Here is a 15143-nt window from a genome sequence, read left to right as displayed (position 1 = left end):
GTAGAGTCTGGACCAATCAGATTGCCAAATCATTACATAATGCTTTACAGCAGAGCTCAGCGGTTAGAGGCGTGGCCAATTACTAACGATATTCATAGCTAGTGCAGTACAAATCCAGATATAGGCTTAAAACCCGTCCTTCCTTTATTTTGGGTGGACGGGCCACGACCACTATTTCAAGGATAAACTTCTGCAAAAATACCGTTAGTTTAATTTTTATGTTCTAAGTACATACTTACTCAGCGAAAAATGCGAAAGTTTATACCCTCGAAATATACCTGCTATACGGTACTTGTTGCCCTATTACTAGGCATTCAGCTATTGGTTGAATATCCCTGACGACAAAAAGGAGGCCATCCAGCTGGTCACACAGATGTTGCACAATGCCAGTCTGTGGTGAGTTCATTTTTATTGTTGTCTTATTTCAAACTGTTGTACTCGAAGGCACTAGAAAATGCCAGGCAGTTGATAGTTGATTAACAATGAGTCCTAGATTTATCTTGACAAACTTCCATGTCTGTACGTACATATTTGTAGAACTTGTTCGTACATGTACCCTTAATGATCGAGGCACACTGACCATGTCTCAATACATGTACTTAGCATAGTTATATCATACATAGGTTGCACCTATAACTTTACCCACATTGTGTGTATTATTTTGTGATTATCGTTTCCTCCCTCCCCTCCACAGTATAGACGACATTGAAGATAACTCCAAACTAAGGAGGGGAATCCCTGTGGCTCACAGCATATTCGGTGTTGCACAGACAATCAATTCGGCTAACTACATCTACTTCCTGGCTCTGGAAAAGACCATGGCCCTGGGGCACCCTAACGCTGTGAATATTTTCACCAGTAAGTCCCCACAGAACATTTATTACTCTGCTGAAAATGTACTTGTATACATAATATTTACACCCTCCCCATAACATTAGTTTGTTGTACCTTCTCCATTGAACAAAGCCTATAGCTATCACAACATTTTATTGGGGTGAGCATACATAGCAAGCCCTAGCTATTTAGCACTCAGCATTGCACAATTTTGTTAAATCTGTTTGTATGTTATGGACTGGCACGATATTTGCTTTTGGGACTCGTGATCCTTTACCTACTCTTCTACGTGAGATTGCACATGCAATAAGCTAGCTGCTGCTACATGTCTATGGCCAAGAGTCCATAATAAAAGAGAGATTATCGAACGAAGCATTACCTTGCATCAGATGTATTTGGACGGTAACGTGACTTTCTGCTTGGTATAACTGTCCAATCTGAGCGCCTTCAATACTCTTATTATGGACTCTTGTTATGGCTGATACAGCTCTGATGAGATACAGAGACAGTCAAAGCAGCTCAGAGGGACTTCTGATGTCATACAGGTCAGGTCACAGCAGCTGACTTGCCATAATTATGATGGTATTGTGATAAACCTAGCTGTTAGGCAGGCAGTGCACTCATCTCTAGGATTGTACTTGTGTGCTTAAAATCATTGCAAATGGCAGCCCCAAGCTTAAACGAGACACAGACACTCCTGAGGCCAGGCAGGCACGTCTCAGCTTAGATAGTTGTCTTTTACAGTTAGTGTAAAATTACTGCGTATAATTAATTATGATAAATAGATAAATACAAACAGGGTCTCCCGATGAGCGGACAACTAATAAACAGTGGAAACGCACGCTCGCCTCACAATGTTGTACAGTGAAACTTCCCATAACGGACCCTCCCATCAGCAGACAACCTCCCTATGAAAAACAGCTATGGCACAGATTGAAAATCACTATAGTTATAAGTACACACAAATTAATGAATCTCCCACGAGCTTCTTGATTCGGTCCATGTTTCGTATTGTACAAGCTTAATGTATGTACTCCCCTGCACAGCTCAGTTGCTACAGCTTCATCGTGGACAGGGTAAAGACATCTACTGGAGGGACTGCTACATTTGCCCCACGGAGGCCGAGTACATGGAAATGGTCCAGCAGAGTAAGTCTGCTGTGTTAGTGTGATTTGACTAATTGGGTGTGCATGCAGACACAATTATATTTATTGGCTTTGATGTGGATTTGTATTACTAGCTATTGGTGATGTCATCCACATACAGAGACTGGCGGACTGTTTAAACTGGCTGTTGATCTTATGCAGCTGTTCAGTGAAAACAAAGCGTGAGCCCATTTAACTAGACACACGTATTCCTAGAACCATTTAACTCCTACATAATTGCCGTGAGCTGGATTATTAGCACATGCACTCATGGGGTCAATAGCAGAGCTCTATATGCTTATATTTGAGAATGAACCTGTAATGCAGTCCTTTTCGAGCCCCACCCAGTAACCGGATATCTCTGTGACAAGGGATGATTTGATATCTAGTTATAAAGTGAGTAAGCTAGGTAAGTGGCAACCCTAACTGGATCTATACCAAGCTAGCTAACGAAATTAGCTGAATCAATATCCTCACATAATTGGAAAAATACTTCAATTCAAAAAAAACCTCAAGTTGAGCGCACTTAAAATAAAGATATGCTTATAGTCGAGTATGCTAATAATCCAGTTTCTCCGGTATGGTAGCTACACAACTTTAAGTTTGAATTTGTGTTGAGTCCATTTTTCTCTCTAACAGAGACTACTCAGCACTACTGGATGCACTCGGCCTCTTTTTCCAAATCAGAGACGACTATGCAAACCTGGTCTCAAAAGAGGTACACACACGTAGACCTGTACACTCAGTTGTGCACTTAAATAAGTGTTGCAGTAGTACTTGTAATCTGCAGTATGCAGACCATTATCCTTCATCGACCTTATCTGTTGTACAGATGTTAGTGAATCTTCTCCCTTAAATTTAACTAGAAAGTTGACTAATGATTGTTAATCATTATCATTATAACTGCTTGTGTAGTGGCCCTAAACAGTCACGCCCTTATCCTTATCCTTATCCTTAATTCGATCCCCACCAGTACACCGAAAACAAGAGCTTCTGTGAGGATCTAACAGAGGGAAAGTTCTCTTTCCCCATCATTCACGGCATCCAACACGACAGGGACTCCTCCAAACTTATCAGTATCCTTAATTACTATGTTACATGTACATGTATACATGCACGCATGATACCACTGTACGTAGTTATGTGATGAAGTACAGCATAACTTTGAAAGTGGATAAAGATCTTCCTTGTTGTCTGTCAGTGTTACTGTACAAAAGTCTACTGTACCAATCCTACATGTAGTTCAAGCTTTAGGCTATTAATAGTACGTGGCTCCTTTACCAGTATAATAATTATTTGTAGGCATTGCCTGAGCAGGTATGTGTTTACAAGGATGATGATGTTGAGTTAACGTACTGGCCGGCGTATATAAGTACACGATTGTATTTGTATACGTCTCACCCTTGTAGTATATAGCACAAGTACAGGCTTTACAAAATGCAGCCGTAATTGTGTGATCAATGTGAACTAAAACTTACAGTACGACACATCTGTGTGTATATACACTGTACCCTGTAGGTGTGCATGCATTATTGACGCAGTTTATTTTTAACCTAAACTGCCAAAGTTCATTGTGGGCGTAGTTAGGGATATTCAAAGGTACACCCTTGACTCGTGCCAGGCATTTTGAAGCAAAGAACAACAGACAATGATATTAAGAAGTACTTCCTACAGTGTCTTGAAGAGGTGTGTGTCACGTAAGCGTCCTACAAACAGTGCAGATTGACACCTTTAGTTAGTAGGTGTGGTCAATTTTTGGCCTTGTCAAAGGTGTATGTAAAACTCTATGCCAAAATGTTGGCCTATGGTAGGCGATTCCAGCTGCTTTAGGCCCTCATTATTTTTACAAATCCACCTGCTTATATATAATTACGTATAATAATTCTGCAGTATACACATTGCAGAGGAGGTACGACAGGCGCAGTTAGCAATTTAGTCTCTGCCTATTTATCCGCCATATGTGTTGCATGTGTTATTGTTGAGTTTTATCATAAGCTAATTGCTTGAGCCGCATTGCACCTGTCGTACCTCCTCTGATACACATGTATGCATGTACCACGACCTCAATCGCAAAAGGACACCCATGTAGGCGTAATTATGTCGGTGGTGTTTATAATACTGTATATAAGAAGTTATTTTCGAGGCACTAAATTTTCACAGATTGCTTAAACTAGCGGATTTTATTTTCGGAAGATAGAGGTTCAAGGTTCAAATGACCATACCCCTATGTACAGTTAGAGGTTTCAATACCCAATTTTCTTCGAGGTCAATCCTCGAAAACCTCAAAAATAACCAGCTATACAGTAATTTCACGATTATGCAAAATATGCTAGCTCAGCAATAATTTCCTGTTAATTATGGGTGTGGCTGTTCGTTATGTATATGGAGTGGAGAGGTGGTCGCTCCTGAGAGGTACGTTGCTTTACATTGAAGTCATTGTATTTTAAATCCGGACCTGAGCTCTTGGCCGTTATATAGCGTGTGGTTGCTCTTTGGAGGCGGTCGTTAATGGAGGTTCCACTAATTTTAATTTCACATGCCCATATTATACTAATTACCTCTCTTCCCCTCACACATCGCACATGCAATTACATGCAGGCCGGGTCATTTGCCCACACCAAACAGACTCTAGTGCAGCTGGAGGCAAGTGCCCTAGGGGAAATCAAGAAGCTTGGGGGAAATCCCCAACTGGAACAGATAGTCCTCAAATTGGCAGAACTGTACAAACCAGAACAAACTGAATAGTTGGTATTGTAACAGTATAACAGCAGACTTGAAATATTTTTGGCCCACTCCATTTTTGTGTGCATTAAATTTGTCAGAATGTAGGATTTTTAATAATATAATAATAATGATTGTCGAAAACGTGAAACTGTATCAAAATGAATACAAAGGTTAAGTGTTTATAACGGTACAGTACCAGTATAAATACTATTACGATGAAAGTCTATTGTGAAGATGATCATGAAGGTGATTGTGCTGAGTTGAAAAATGTCTGGCATTGACTGCATCAGACAGAAATGAATGGAGTGATGTTCAGTAATGGTGATGTCATACTAGAGCACAGCAACGACACACACGTCTCCGATGAGCTATGACAGGGGGTGGGGAGTTGTGGGGAGGGAAGAATGCGTGGACCTTCAGGTCTGGTTTCAAACGCTGCAGTGCATGGAGAGAGAGGGTAATCCATGGAACGTATAGTAGGGCAATTATGATTTCGAACACTAAAGGAAAGCTATAGTTTTCTAAATTGCACATCGTTTTTCTTGTGCGTGTGATTAGTAAAACCATTTCTCAACAGCAAGGGCACTGTTGCTTAGACAACACGGGCTCACACTGTGTAAGCCTAGTGAACGGTTACTAAGGTTTAATACGTACAGTGGTACATCTGAGCTGAATCAAATGGATGATGTTACAGGATACAGTCAGTTCTTTTACCTTTATGTAATTAAAGTAATAAAAGTTTGTGATTTTAGACTAAGTTGCTCAAACCATCCATTCACCCACTCAATCGGGTCCAAATGCACAGTGAAATTATATACATGTGGGTGGTTGCTTTGACTAGAATCTATTACTAAGACAAAGGAAAGGCCTACACTTGTTGTCAAGTGTTCGAAGAGCATACATAACTGATACTGCATGCGTGTGCATGACCTGTCACTGCATGCTGTGTAACCATCTCATTAGTGAAAGTATTTATATCACCTGAGCAGATCGAGAGTAAGTACAGTCTTATCAACTTTAAACCAAAGCTCACTTCAACAAGCCAAAAGTGGAAACATAATGTACCTGAAGTATTTACCGGGTTTAAGTTACATGTACATGTGCCAATGTGGGGGGGGGGGGGTTAATAAATACATGCAGTTTGTAATCTAACCAGCCTCACCTCTAATCTGTGAATCCCTGATCTGGAGACCATTTGACAGTCAAAGATCTCTAACCGTCTCAACATAGAGCATCCCCTGTAGGGAGAATCATTAGACTCTATATCCAGCACTATCATGACACATTTACAAATGGGGGTATGTGTTAACATAATATCATTTGACTATCAGATAACGTATAAGATATGGACTCAATGAAGTCATTACTATTATGACATTGTATTTACGAAGTGGGGGTATCAACTTGTTGGTGTTATAACATACGTTGTATCATTTGACTATCAAAAAAACGTATAACCATATAAAGTCACTACTACACAACAACACACAGTCAAACACCCCAACATGTAATAGTGTACGTGTCTTAATTGTCACCTGAGCATCTCCAATGCTTGGTCGGTGATGAAGGGGCAATTGTCCAGCTCTAGCACTTGCAGGGTTTCAGAACAGGCCCCACTCACCAAATGACGAATGCCACTGTCAGTGATTCGCTCACAATGAGAAAATACCTGCGACAGAAAACAGGGAGATAGTGGTATAACTCTGAGCCATTCCATAATCATAATCACATTTTTATGGTGTTTAGTTTGCTGTAACGAGAGCTAATTAAACGAGACCAATTAAGTATTGTATACCCACGCCTCCAAGTCCTACACATACACTGTACCAATACATGCCGACACCTACCTACACTGTACAATGTAATACCATATATGTACAATAGTTGCATTGTACAAGGGCAATGGAGCTAAACTCTCTTTAAAAGTACACACACTGCATCGGCTACATTACATTAATCAGTGTCAAAACATGTTGAGCCTCAACAGTCAGTATCATTCGACAGCTACATGTATACGCAATGCCCTATTACCCTATTAGATGGTGGTAACCGTTACATTTGGGAGTACAGAACTGCAGGTGCATGTACGTATAAGTACATACACTAATCATAACAACAAAGGTGGATCAGTCTCACCAGTCGTAGGATGTTGGGACAATGTAGGGAGAGGTGGGCCAGAGTGGTGTCCGTGAGCTGCAGGGGAGGGGTCAGGTGACTAATGGAGGGCAATAAAACATAATCGTGAATGGGAAATAGTCAACACAGTACGAAGTAGTTAGATTCCGGAACAAATAATCCTTTAATAATTAATTGTTCCATTTAACTGTTAACAGCACATGTACAGTAGTGTACACATGATTTGCATGCAATTGACGAGGAGTGAACAGAAAACTTCCTGTACAGTAATTACATTGTCTCTACTTCATCGCTTATAGAGTAAGTTTTGGTACACATAAACAGCTATCAGTCATTACATACGGAAGTCCTATCACAGGTGCACTAATTATCCCAAATCTCAAATTACAGCATACGCCCACCATTGACACTGGTAACCTTGACATCAAACTATTATTAACCCGAGGCCGCCTAGTAGTCTATCAGTCTGTCTGTGTGTCCGTGTGTGTGTCTGTCGCTCAGTTTGGCTTACCTGGTGATTTAGGTGCATCACAATTTATACGTAGGGAAACTTGTAGCATTAAAACTAAGGCTTAAAATTTGGCAGATTTTGCAAGAAGTCTTTGTTTCGCAGTAAAGGCAAGCTAAACAAGAAGCTTTTTGCGTACTACTAAAGGCGGCTATTATTTGAAACATAAACTGATTGTTTGTGGGAAAGGGTCGATACAATAGAAAGCTAGAATTATGTCTGGTTGTCTCTGTTAGCTGACTCTGGGATCCTACTCCAGGAGCCATACTTCCATACTTCTCTGCATGAGACTCCAGGCTTTTTTGCTGTGATCCTAGTCCAGAGTGCATATAAAACCCTGTTCTAAAATGTTTCAGCATGCCTCCAGTCTGGTTTAGCTCCTGAGTTGCTGTGCTAGACAGTTTAATAAGTTATACATGATATTCATCACTACATGCATTGCATTATATATAACTCTTCTGGTTTCTTTATAATCATGTTACGTCACCAGTCGAGGGTTTGCACTTTAGTGCTCTAGTTCTGATCCAGCTGTGATTGACCATTAGATACATACATTTACGTACACTTTCATAGGCTGAAAAAAGCTTCTACACGCTGCTACAAAATTATTAGTTGATATATACATGAGCAGTAAAGCAGAGCTACATGTATGTTTTGTGAGGATCAAACATTATGCGAATTTTGGGAGTGTTACTCGCAACGAAAACGTGTAACGGTACTTTTATACGTGACATCACGAATCTTGCCAAAACGTAAAAGTTAGATTGCAAAGTGTCAAATTTTCTGTTGATTTAGCTCATTTACAAAACTTTTTCATGCGGAAAACATTATAATAATATGGTAACCAGAGCTTTGAGTATTAAATAAAGTACAGCACGTACTGATAAGAGACTTCAATCAATGATGGTTACATTAAAAATAGATCTACGTACAAATGACAATTAAGCCAATCTAATTAAGCAGCTCTATAGGGTATAATTCAAGAAAGCTGTTTTGTCAGCCGCATCAACATGACACTGTACACACGTACAATACACGCTAACTATAATACGATACTCATGATACATTTTTTTGTACCAATCTCTACTCGCATAGGTCTATCCTTCTGGCACCGTTCTTAGGCATCAGCTTCACATAAAATGTGAGCAATTTGTCAAGCCCACTCGCAATCGGCTCAATAGTAGCCAGCTGTTATTTTGCCGGCAATTTGACTGTATGAAGAGTTCACATTCCAGACAGCCTGTCAGCTTACATTGTCGGCAGAATAAGTTTCACACACTCCCACTCGTTGCAAACACTGCTACTATTTCATGTAATATTCCCTCATTTGCAACGGTACACAAGTTGAACAGGTGTGTATTTAGATTAGGACACAAAAGAATAACCAGCCAGCACTAGTCTACAGTGTGTTGTGTACATGCATGTGCGTACATCTGTAATCGTAATTCGATATCTCCAGGTTTGTGAGGGTGCGTTGGTTTACCGTAAGAGCTTGATGAAAAGTACATTATTTATATGGAAGGAAGTTTCAAACAAACCTATGTACTATACATGCGAGATCAAAGATATTCCAGTTTACATAACTACATCAAACACAATGAAATACTGTTGTAGCCACTGTTAAATCAAAGGCTTGGTTTATAGAGGGCATAAATTAAATTCTTGTTCGTAATTATTCATCAATTCCGTTGTTTGAACAGCACATAATTTGTACGTACAACTCCAATTCTCGATACTTTACGATACATTTCTCAGAACAAGCTTGTACCTATATATGTACGGCTACTACGAAAAGCCTTCACGCACAGACAAACTGCAAATAACCCATTAATTAAACTGCCATATGTAATCGTGATCGTAGACAGTATTCTTTACAAGCAACTTAAGTTTCACAAACTAGTGGAACCTCTAATTACTGCAACACATGTGTGTTATAAGTACAGTTATAATTATACTGACAAGAACATTAAAATAGTGCATTACATACCCAGGGTGTCATACAAGATTTTGAAGTAGAGGGGGAAATAAGCGCTTTTGAAAATTAACCAGAACATTTTGCTAAAAAAAGATCAACTGCTATTTCAATACACTGTTAGTACATGCTGTCAGGAGTGCACTCCTGATGTTGTATGTAACACATTGCCAGCTACATACATGTATATCGACGCTCAGTAATACGTACAACTAGTACTTGAATGCAATTTTTAGGAGGGGGGGGGGGGGGTTGGAGCCAGAGGGAGATATCCCCCTCCCCCCCCCACCTGTATGACACCCTGATACCTCTTAGTTTTTCAACTTTTAAATGCCTATCACATATATCCGCTATGAAGCCCCACACTTCCCAGGCACTTAATCGAGAACATTGACTCACCAGAGCACATTCTTCAAGGTCCAAACGTTGCAGCTTGTTACAGCCCTACGTGGGAATAGATCAATTATGCACAGCCATTACACAAACACAAGTGTCAAGTGTATACTGTATTAGCAAGGGACTGTCTATCCCTTATAATCGGAAACAGACACGGCAGACTACACAAAATCCCCATCATCGTATGATTCTTGGAACACAACATATTATGGAAACTTCCTGCTTATATGTACAGTGTACATGTGCATAAAGCAGTCAATAACATTATTTTCCTCTTTCCTTGAGTGCATGGTTCACCAAAATGTTACACTGTTGGCTATGAATACACACTATCACAATTACTCCAATTATGCACCCAGACAGTCCCCAGTTTGCACCCTAACTGCAAGCTATGAGGAGTGCCTGTGAAATATGCACGGAATGACACAGACACACTCACTGTAGCTAGAGCCTTGAATCCAGCATCTGTGAAGTGGGAGCAACCAGTAGCTTCCAATAACTTGAGCTCGGGGCACGAGGCTCCCAGCTTTCTTAGAGACAGGTCGGTGATCGATTCACAACCAGACACACTCAGCTTTACTAACCCTGGGCATTTTTTACACACCGAGCCTAAGCCGACATCCGTGACCGTCTGTGAGGGTGTGTTGTGTAGTTTGATTGGGTGCACGATGTATTCATATACAATCATGTACGTATACGTATGTGTGTACCAGTACTGTAACATTATCTTAGGGGCAAAGCACCACTACATAATTGTGCTATTTTCCTGCAATAATTATGCTCAGGCCAGTAACCAAGGACCACCATCGCAAAGAAACTACATGTATAGCGTATACAAAGCTATAGTTCTACTGTAGTCTGGTTACATGTATTGTAACTACGCATTGTATAACTCTGTACACGTAGCCCATTATGGTAATGTGTGTGAGATCAGTGTGTAGGGATAGCAACAGACAGACATAATACTAAAACAGGCAGTCTCCACCTCAGATGGGCAGTTGACCGTGCAAAATTAATTGGTAACTGCAAAATATGCTAACGCATACATCAACAGTGCAGAGAGTAAGTGTGGGACGCTATTGCATGAATAGAGCTCTATAATGAGCAATTAGTCACCTTACAGCCGTCTATATTTAGAGTGACCAGCTGTTTGCAATTGTCTCCTATGTGGCCCAAAGCATCGTCATTCACCTGGGAATAGAGGAAGGGTGTGAAATTACGAGTGATCAAGTTATCACGATGCACACATTGCTCAATTTGAACGCCTTCTTTCTCACAATTTGCAACAGCTATATTTACTGTGATGTAACCACAGTTTAACAGACTGAGGTTACAGTACTCAAATTACTAAAGAAAGGGAGATAGTGTTTGTGTCCATATTTCTATTTAGAGGGAAATGAATGAATATCGCTTTACAAAATAATATTCCAAGACTAAGTAATTTCACTCGGGTTACCTCCGGACAATACTTTGCCAGGATGTGTTTCAGCCTCAGGCATTTTGTTGTTAACGCCTTGATGCCCTCTTTGGTGATTGCACAATAAGAGAGGTCTACATACTCCAACTTCAGACATCCTTCACTATGTAAGTGTGCATGAAAAGAAATTGTGAGACAAAAATGTTATGGCTAGAGAGTTACTGTATACATACATTGAATGATCAGCTTTTCTTGCTAGATGAACGGCCGGCTACAAGTAAAGCAGCCACATACAGTATTTGTAGGCTTTATAGATGCACAAAGAGGTAAACACTGCTTATCTAAAATCTTACAACCAAAATTCCACTGTGGGTATTAGGTGAACATACATATAGACCAAAGAGTATTTGCGTAGGAAGACTGCACATGTATGCACCCAGGATCGATTACCGGCCAGATATTAAGAGGAATTGTACCAATTATGTTGCGCTGAAAAGATCAGAGGATCTTCATTCTATTCAATTAAAACTACATGTACATCAATGGTTCAATCTGATCGTTTTGCCGGTTCAATATTTCTGTACATGCTTGTATACACATGCAGTACAACACTCAGTCAATAGTCTAGAAACCTGTGTCGATCAGACAATAGTCTAGAAACCTGTGTTCATCAGACATGCATATTTAGAAACATTTGTAAACTGTAAGACACCCACACATGTTGTACATACAATGTATAATATGTGGTGCAATCTATTATACACTGAAGGTGGAAGTTATACTTTACGTGTAGCAAACTTGCAAGTTCCAAGCCTTAAATGCTTTTCCTGCTCACCTGAGATGAATGCAAGTTTGGTCAGTGAGTTGTCTACAAGAGGAGACATCCAGAATCTTGAGGTTAGGGCAGTGTCTACTCAGACTGTGGGCAGTTTGGTCTGTGATCTTGAAGCACTTGGTCAAGATGAGTGTCTCTATGTACTGGCAATTAGTAGCAAATGTCCTGAGGGGGAGAGCGAATAATACAGCGTATCATAAGAATGCATGTAGGGCATAAACTTCTATGCTTTGTATCCACCCAATAAGGGCAACCATCTCTAGGGATACATAATGTTAGTGTTTAACCACCCAACAAAAATAGCGCACATGGCATGCAAAGCACTAGATCACAAAGTTTACATATTTGGTTTCTCAATGAACCGGCTTCAGCTAGGGTAGAGACATAACAGTACGAGTACTTAAGACTTTAGCTGGCCTCTCAAGCATAAAATAGGGCATTCAAGTAGTGTGTCAGTTGATTTACACAGGTGTGCATGGATTACTGTATTCATCCAATGACATAATCCTAATGGAACAGCTGTTGTGGATAGTCACCTGCACTCCATTACATAAACTATAATTATCATGTACGACCCTTGAAGGTATGCATGTACATGTAGGTGTACGTACTGTATTCAATCAAATACTAAAATGAATAGCCCCTATACATGTATATATATACACTTTCCATTAATCACTGGGATTTGAATCAACAAGGCTAAAGTGGCTGTGGACTACATTGTATGTAAGATCTCTATGCAGAGACGTATGTGTGCGCACAGCAGCCTACAAACATGATAATACACCCATAACACATCACAAACACAGTATGTCATGTGACACCATGACTTAGTAACTCACTCGAGAGCTGGGTCCTCAACGATCTTACAGTCTTGGAGAGAGAGAGTTCTGAGGAAGCCCCCACAACGTGCTGACATATGCTCAACCACCGTGCCCTAGACAAGGGAAGGGAGAAGGAAAGACCATTAAAAAAAACTTTTAAAGGACTGGACACGCAAGTGACACTTATGCCGTATATGCTTGATCAGAGGCCGCGGCTACTAAATGTTTCATTTTGCTGGCAGAGGAGGATACAATTTGAGAGAGGCCACTGTTTGAGAGAGGTGCTACCGTAGATACCAGTATCAATATGCAAAGACATAGCCTCAAAGTTCACTGGATTACTATTTGAGTGCGGCTTCTACCGTTTGAGGCACTAACTTTTAGAACCTTAAAAATGTTGTGCCTCGAAAATTGGTTTACTTCCGGTTGAAAGATCTCTCTACTGTAGGGGTGTGATCATTTGAACCCCAATCCTCGAAAATAAAATCTGCAAAATGTTTAGTTTGTGCTATCCACGAACATTTAGTGCCTCGAAAATAACCCGCTATATATATATGGTATTGCACTGAAGATAGGCTGTAAGGAGGCTACTATTTGAGTGCGGCCTCTGATCAAGCATATACGGCATACCTACAAAATATAGTACATATACGTGTATGCTACCAATCATACAAGTTGGATTTGCACAGACCTCAATCGCAATTTGAAACTCAAAGAGATTGATGTGTTGCCAGTTGCTGCCATGCAGGGCTAAGTCTCTCCACAGCTGGGGTGTGTTTGTGTGCGAGTGAAAGTGCACCATTATACTGTGAAGTAACAAACACAACATGCAACACTTACCTTTGATACTTGAGCACACCTACACAGTGATATCACATCAAGGAAGGAGAAGATTCTGTACAAACAGATGCTGTTTAATCACAGGGAGCATTATGTGTAAACGCATATTGAGGTTGTATGAACAAAAGCTTCAGCTGGATGCCTTTGAAGGGTTGCGACTGTACAGTGTATAAACATCAACAGCATTCCATATGTTTGATTTACAATGAACACAATGGCAGTTACATGCATTGTGTCAATAGCCATTCATCTATTGTAATTCATGCAAAAACTGAATAAAATACTCTGCCTTCTTACAGTACACTAACTGTAGTGGTCAACATTTATCTTCAAAAATGCCACAGCACACTTCTTAAAACAACCACAGCGATCGCTAACCATCCCACAACCACAGCGATCGCTAACCATTCCACAACCACAACTTTTGGGTCTTCACTGGTAAACAAACCTCAAACATACACGCACTTGTAATGGGATATACCAAATATGCATTCCTTACAAGTGCACATGCTTTGAATATATCTTCACTACCCAGTACCATGCATCAATAAGCAGGTACACAATAAATCCGTGACAACATTTGGCATAACGCACTTACTTCAATATGAGGTCCTGTGGCAGTTTCTGTATTGGGTGCACTCGGTGTTGCGTGACCTGAGGGTCAGAGTAAGAGAATAGATGATCAGGTGTTATTAGCTCAGTGGTCTCATCGTAGCAAGGTATGGAGGCCAATGAGCTAGTCTCAGAGTCGGTGGAGTCGACCACAGGCAAGGAGTGATGGCCTCTTCTCCTGCCTCTTAGCACTAAGATCCTGCTTAGTATAACACCCATGGAATAGTAGCTCTAATGAATGCTGATTGACCTCATTTGAAGACTGTTTGTCAACAACATCTTGCCTCTTTAATATGTGTTCTTCTTACAAAAATACTGGCTACTTTCTAGCAATTCAATATTTCTAAGATCATAGCTTTATTCCCTTTATTAGAAGCATTGTAAACACCCCCACAATGTCAGCTGCACATTGGCACCTAGTTACACTACAAAGAGCAAACAGCATATCACCTGATTACTTGTTTGGCACAGCATAAAATTATAACACCATTTATAGCCCTAAGTTAAGCCATCACAGTGCAGCGATACTTAGACTGGAAAAAACGCAGAGGTAGGCTAGCCACTAGGCCTCACTTGTGCTATACCATTAAGCTAATACCTCATTATGGAAGTAGCTACACAGTAGACTCTAGTATGTCTACTATGTACATCCCAGAGTCTACAAAACAATGCAAACCTAGTACCTACACATATTAAACATGAATCTCACCTGAAAAGCACCGTTAGAGATGTGTCCATTCCGTGTGGCCATTGTGGTCTATAAAACTGAATACTGAACTCACAGGACTAGCTACATTAGAGTCTCCTAAGTGAAACCACAAATGTACGTATTTCCACAGCCCACAAAGTGTTTACATTGAGTTCTGCTTTTCTTTGCTTTTCAGTTTTTCTAAAACGTAG

At 40.3% G+C, this 15143-nt stretch overlaps 2 protein-coding genes across 2 annotated transcripts; one reads left to right on the top strand and one right to left on the bottom strand.

Annotated features, from left to right (window-relative positions):
* Positions 1-248: 248 nt before the first annotated feature.
* Positions 249-4844, top strand: LOC135343870 (geranylgeranyl pyrophosphate synthase-like). The gene is made up of 8 exons (XM_064540894.1): positions 249-396; positions 695-858; positions 1881-1982; positions 2101-2161; positions 2619-2697; positions 2953-3055; positions 3601-3665; positions 4578-4844. The coding sequence occupies exons 1-8, from the start codon at positions 374-376 to the stop codon at positions 4722-4724; spliced, it is 744 nt and encodes a 247-aa protein (XP_064396964.1). The 5' UTR covers positions 249-373; the 3' UTR covers positions 4725-4844.
* Positions 4806-15137, bottom strand: LOC135343868 (F-box/LRR-repeat protein 2-like). The gene is made up of 14 exons (XM_064540892.1): positions 14953-15137; positions 14230-14285; positions 13632-13686; positions 13483-13557; positions 12810-12904; positions 11968-12132; positions 11172-11295; positions 10832-10906; positions 10155-10346; positions 9719-9763; positions 6840-6896; positions 6239-6372; positions 5866-5941; positions 4806-5138 (listed from the first exon to the last, which is right to left on the bottom strand). Exons 1-14 carry the CDS (start codon positions 14992-14994, stop codon positions 5031-5033), a joined length of 1299 nt encoding a protein of 432 aa, XP_064396962.1. The 5' UTR covers positions 14995-15137; the 3' UTR covers positions 4806-5030.
* Positions 15138-15143: the final 6 nt, after the last annotated feature.

The sequence above is a fragment of the Halichondria panicea genome, chromosome 11, assembly GCF_963675165.1.
Source record: "Halichondria panicea chromosome 11, odHalPani1.1, whole genome shotgun sequence".
NCBI classification, from domain to species: Eukaryota; Metazoa; Porifera; class Demospongiae; order Suberitida; family Halichondriidae; genus Halichondria; species Halichondria panicea.
This window is presented reverse-complemented; position numbering and strand designations above follow the sequence as displayed.

What these genes read in the sequence shown, in the direction of transcription:
- LOC135343868 (XM_064540892.1), bottom strand. Translation starts at nt 14,994, where the DNA reads ATGGCCACACGGAATGGACACATCTCTAACGGTGCTTTTCAG. An exon ending in GTTGAGGACCCAGCTCTCGA is followed by an intron (nt 12,133 to 12,809) that starts GTGAGTTACTAA and finishes TCTCCCCCTCAG; the next exon opens with GACATTTGCTACTAATTGCC. An exon ending in GATTCAAGGCTCTAGCTACA is followed by an intron (nt 9,764 to 10,154) that starts GTGAGTGTGTCT and finishes ATTCCCACGTAG; the next exon opens with GGCTGTAACAAGCTGCAACG.
- LOC135343870 (XM_064540894.1), top strand. Translation starts at nt 374, where the DNA reads ATGTTGCACAATGCCAGTCTGTG. An exon ending in CAAACCTGGTCTCAAAAGAG is followed by an intron (nt 2,698 to 2,952) that starts GTACACACACGT and finishes GATCCCCACCAG; the next exon opens with TACACCGAAAACAAGAGCTT. An exon ending in GGACTCCTCCAAACTTATCA is followed by an intron (nt 3,056 to 3,600) that starts GTATCCTTAATT and finishes GACTCGTGCCAG; the next exon opens with GCATTTTGAAGCAAAGAACA.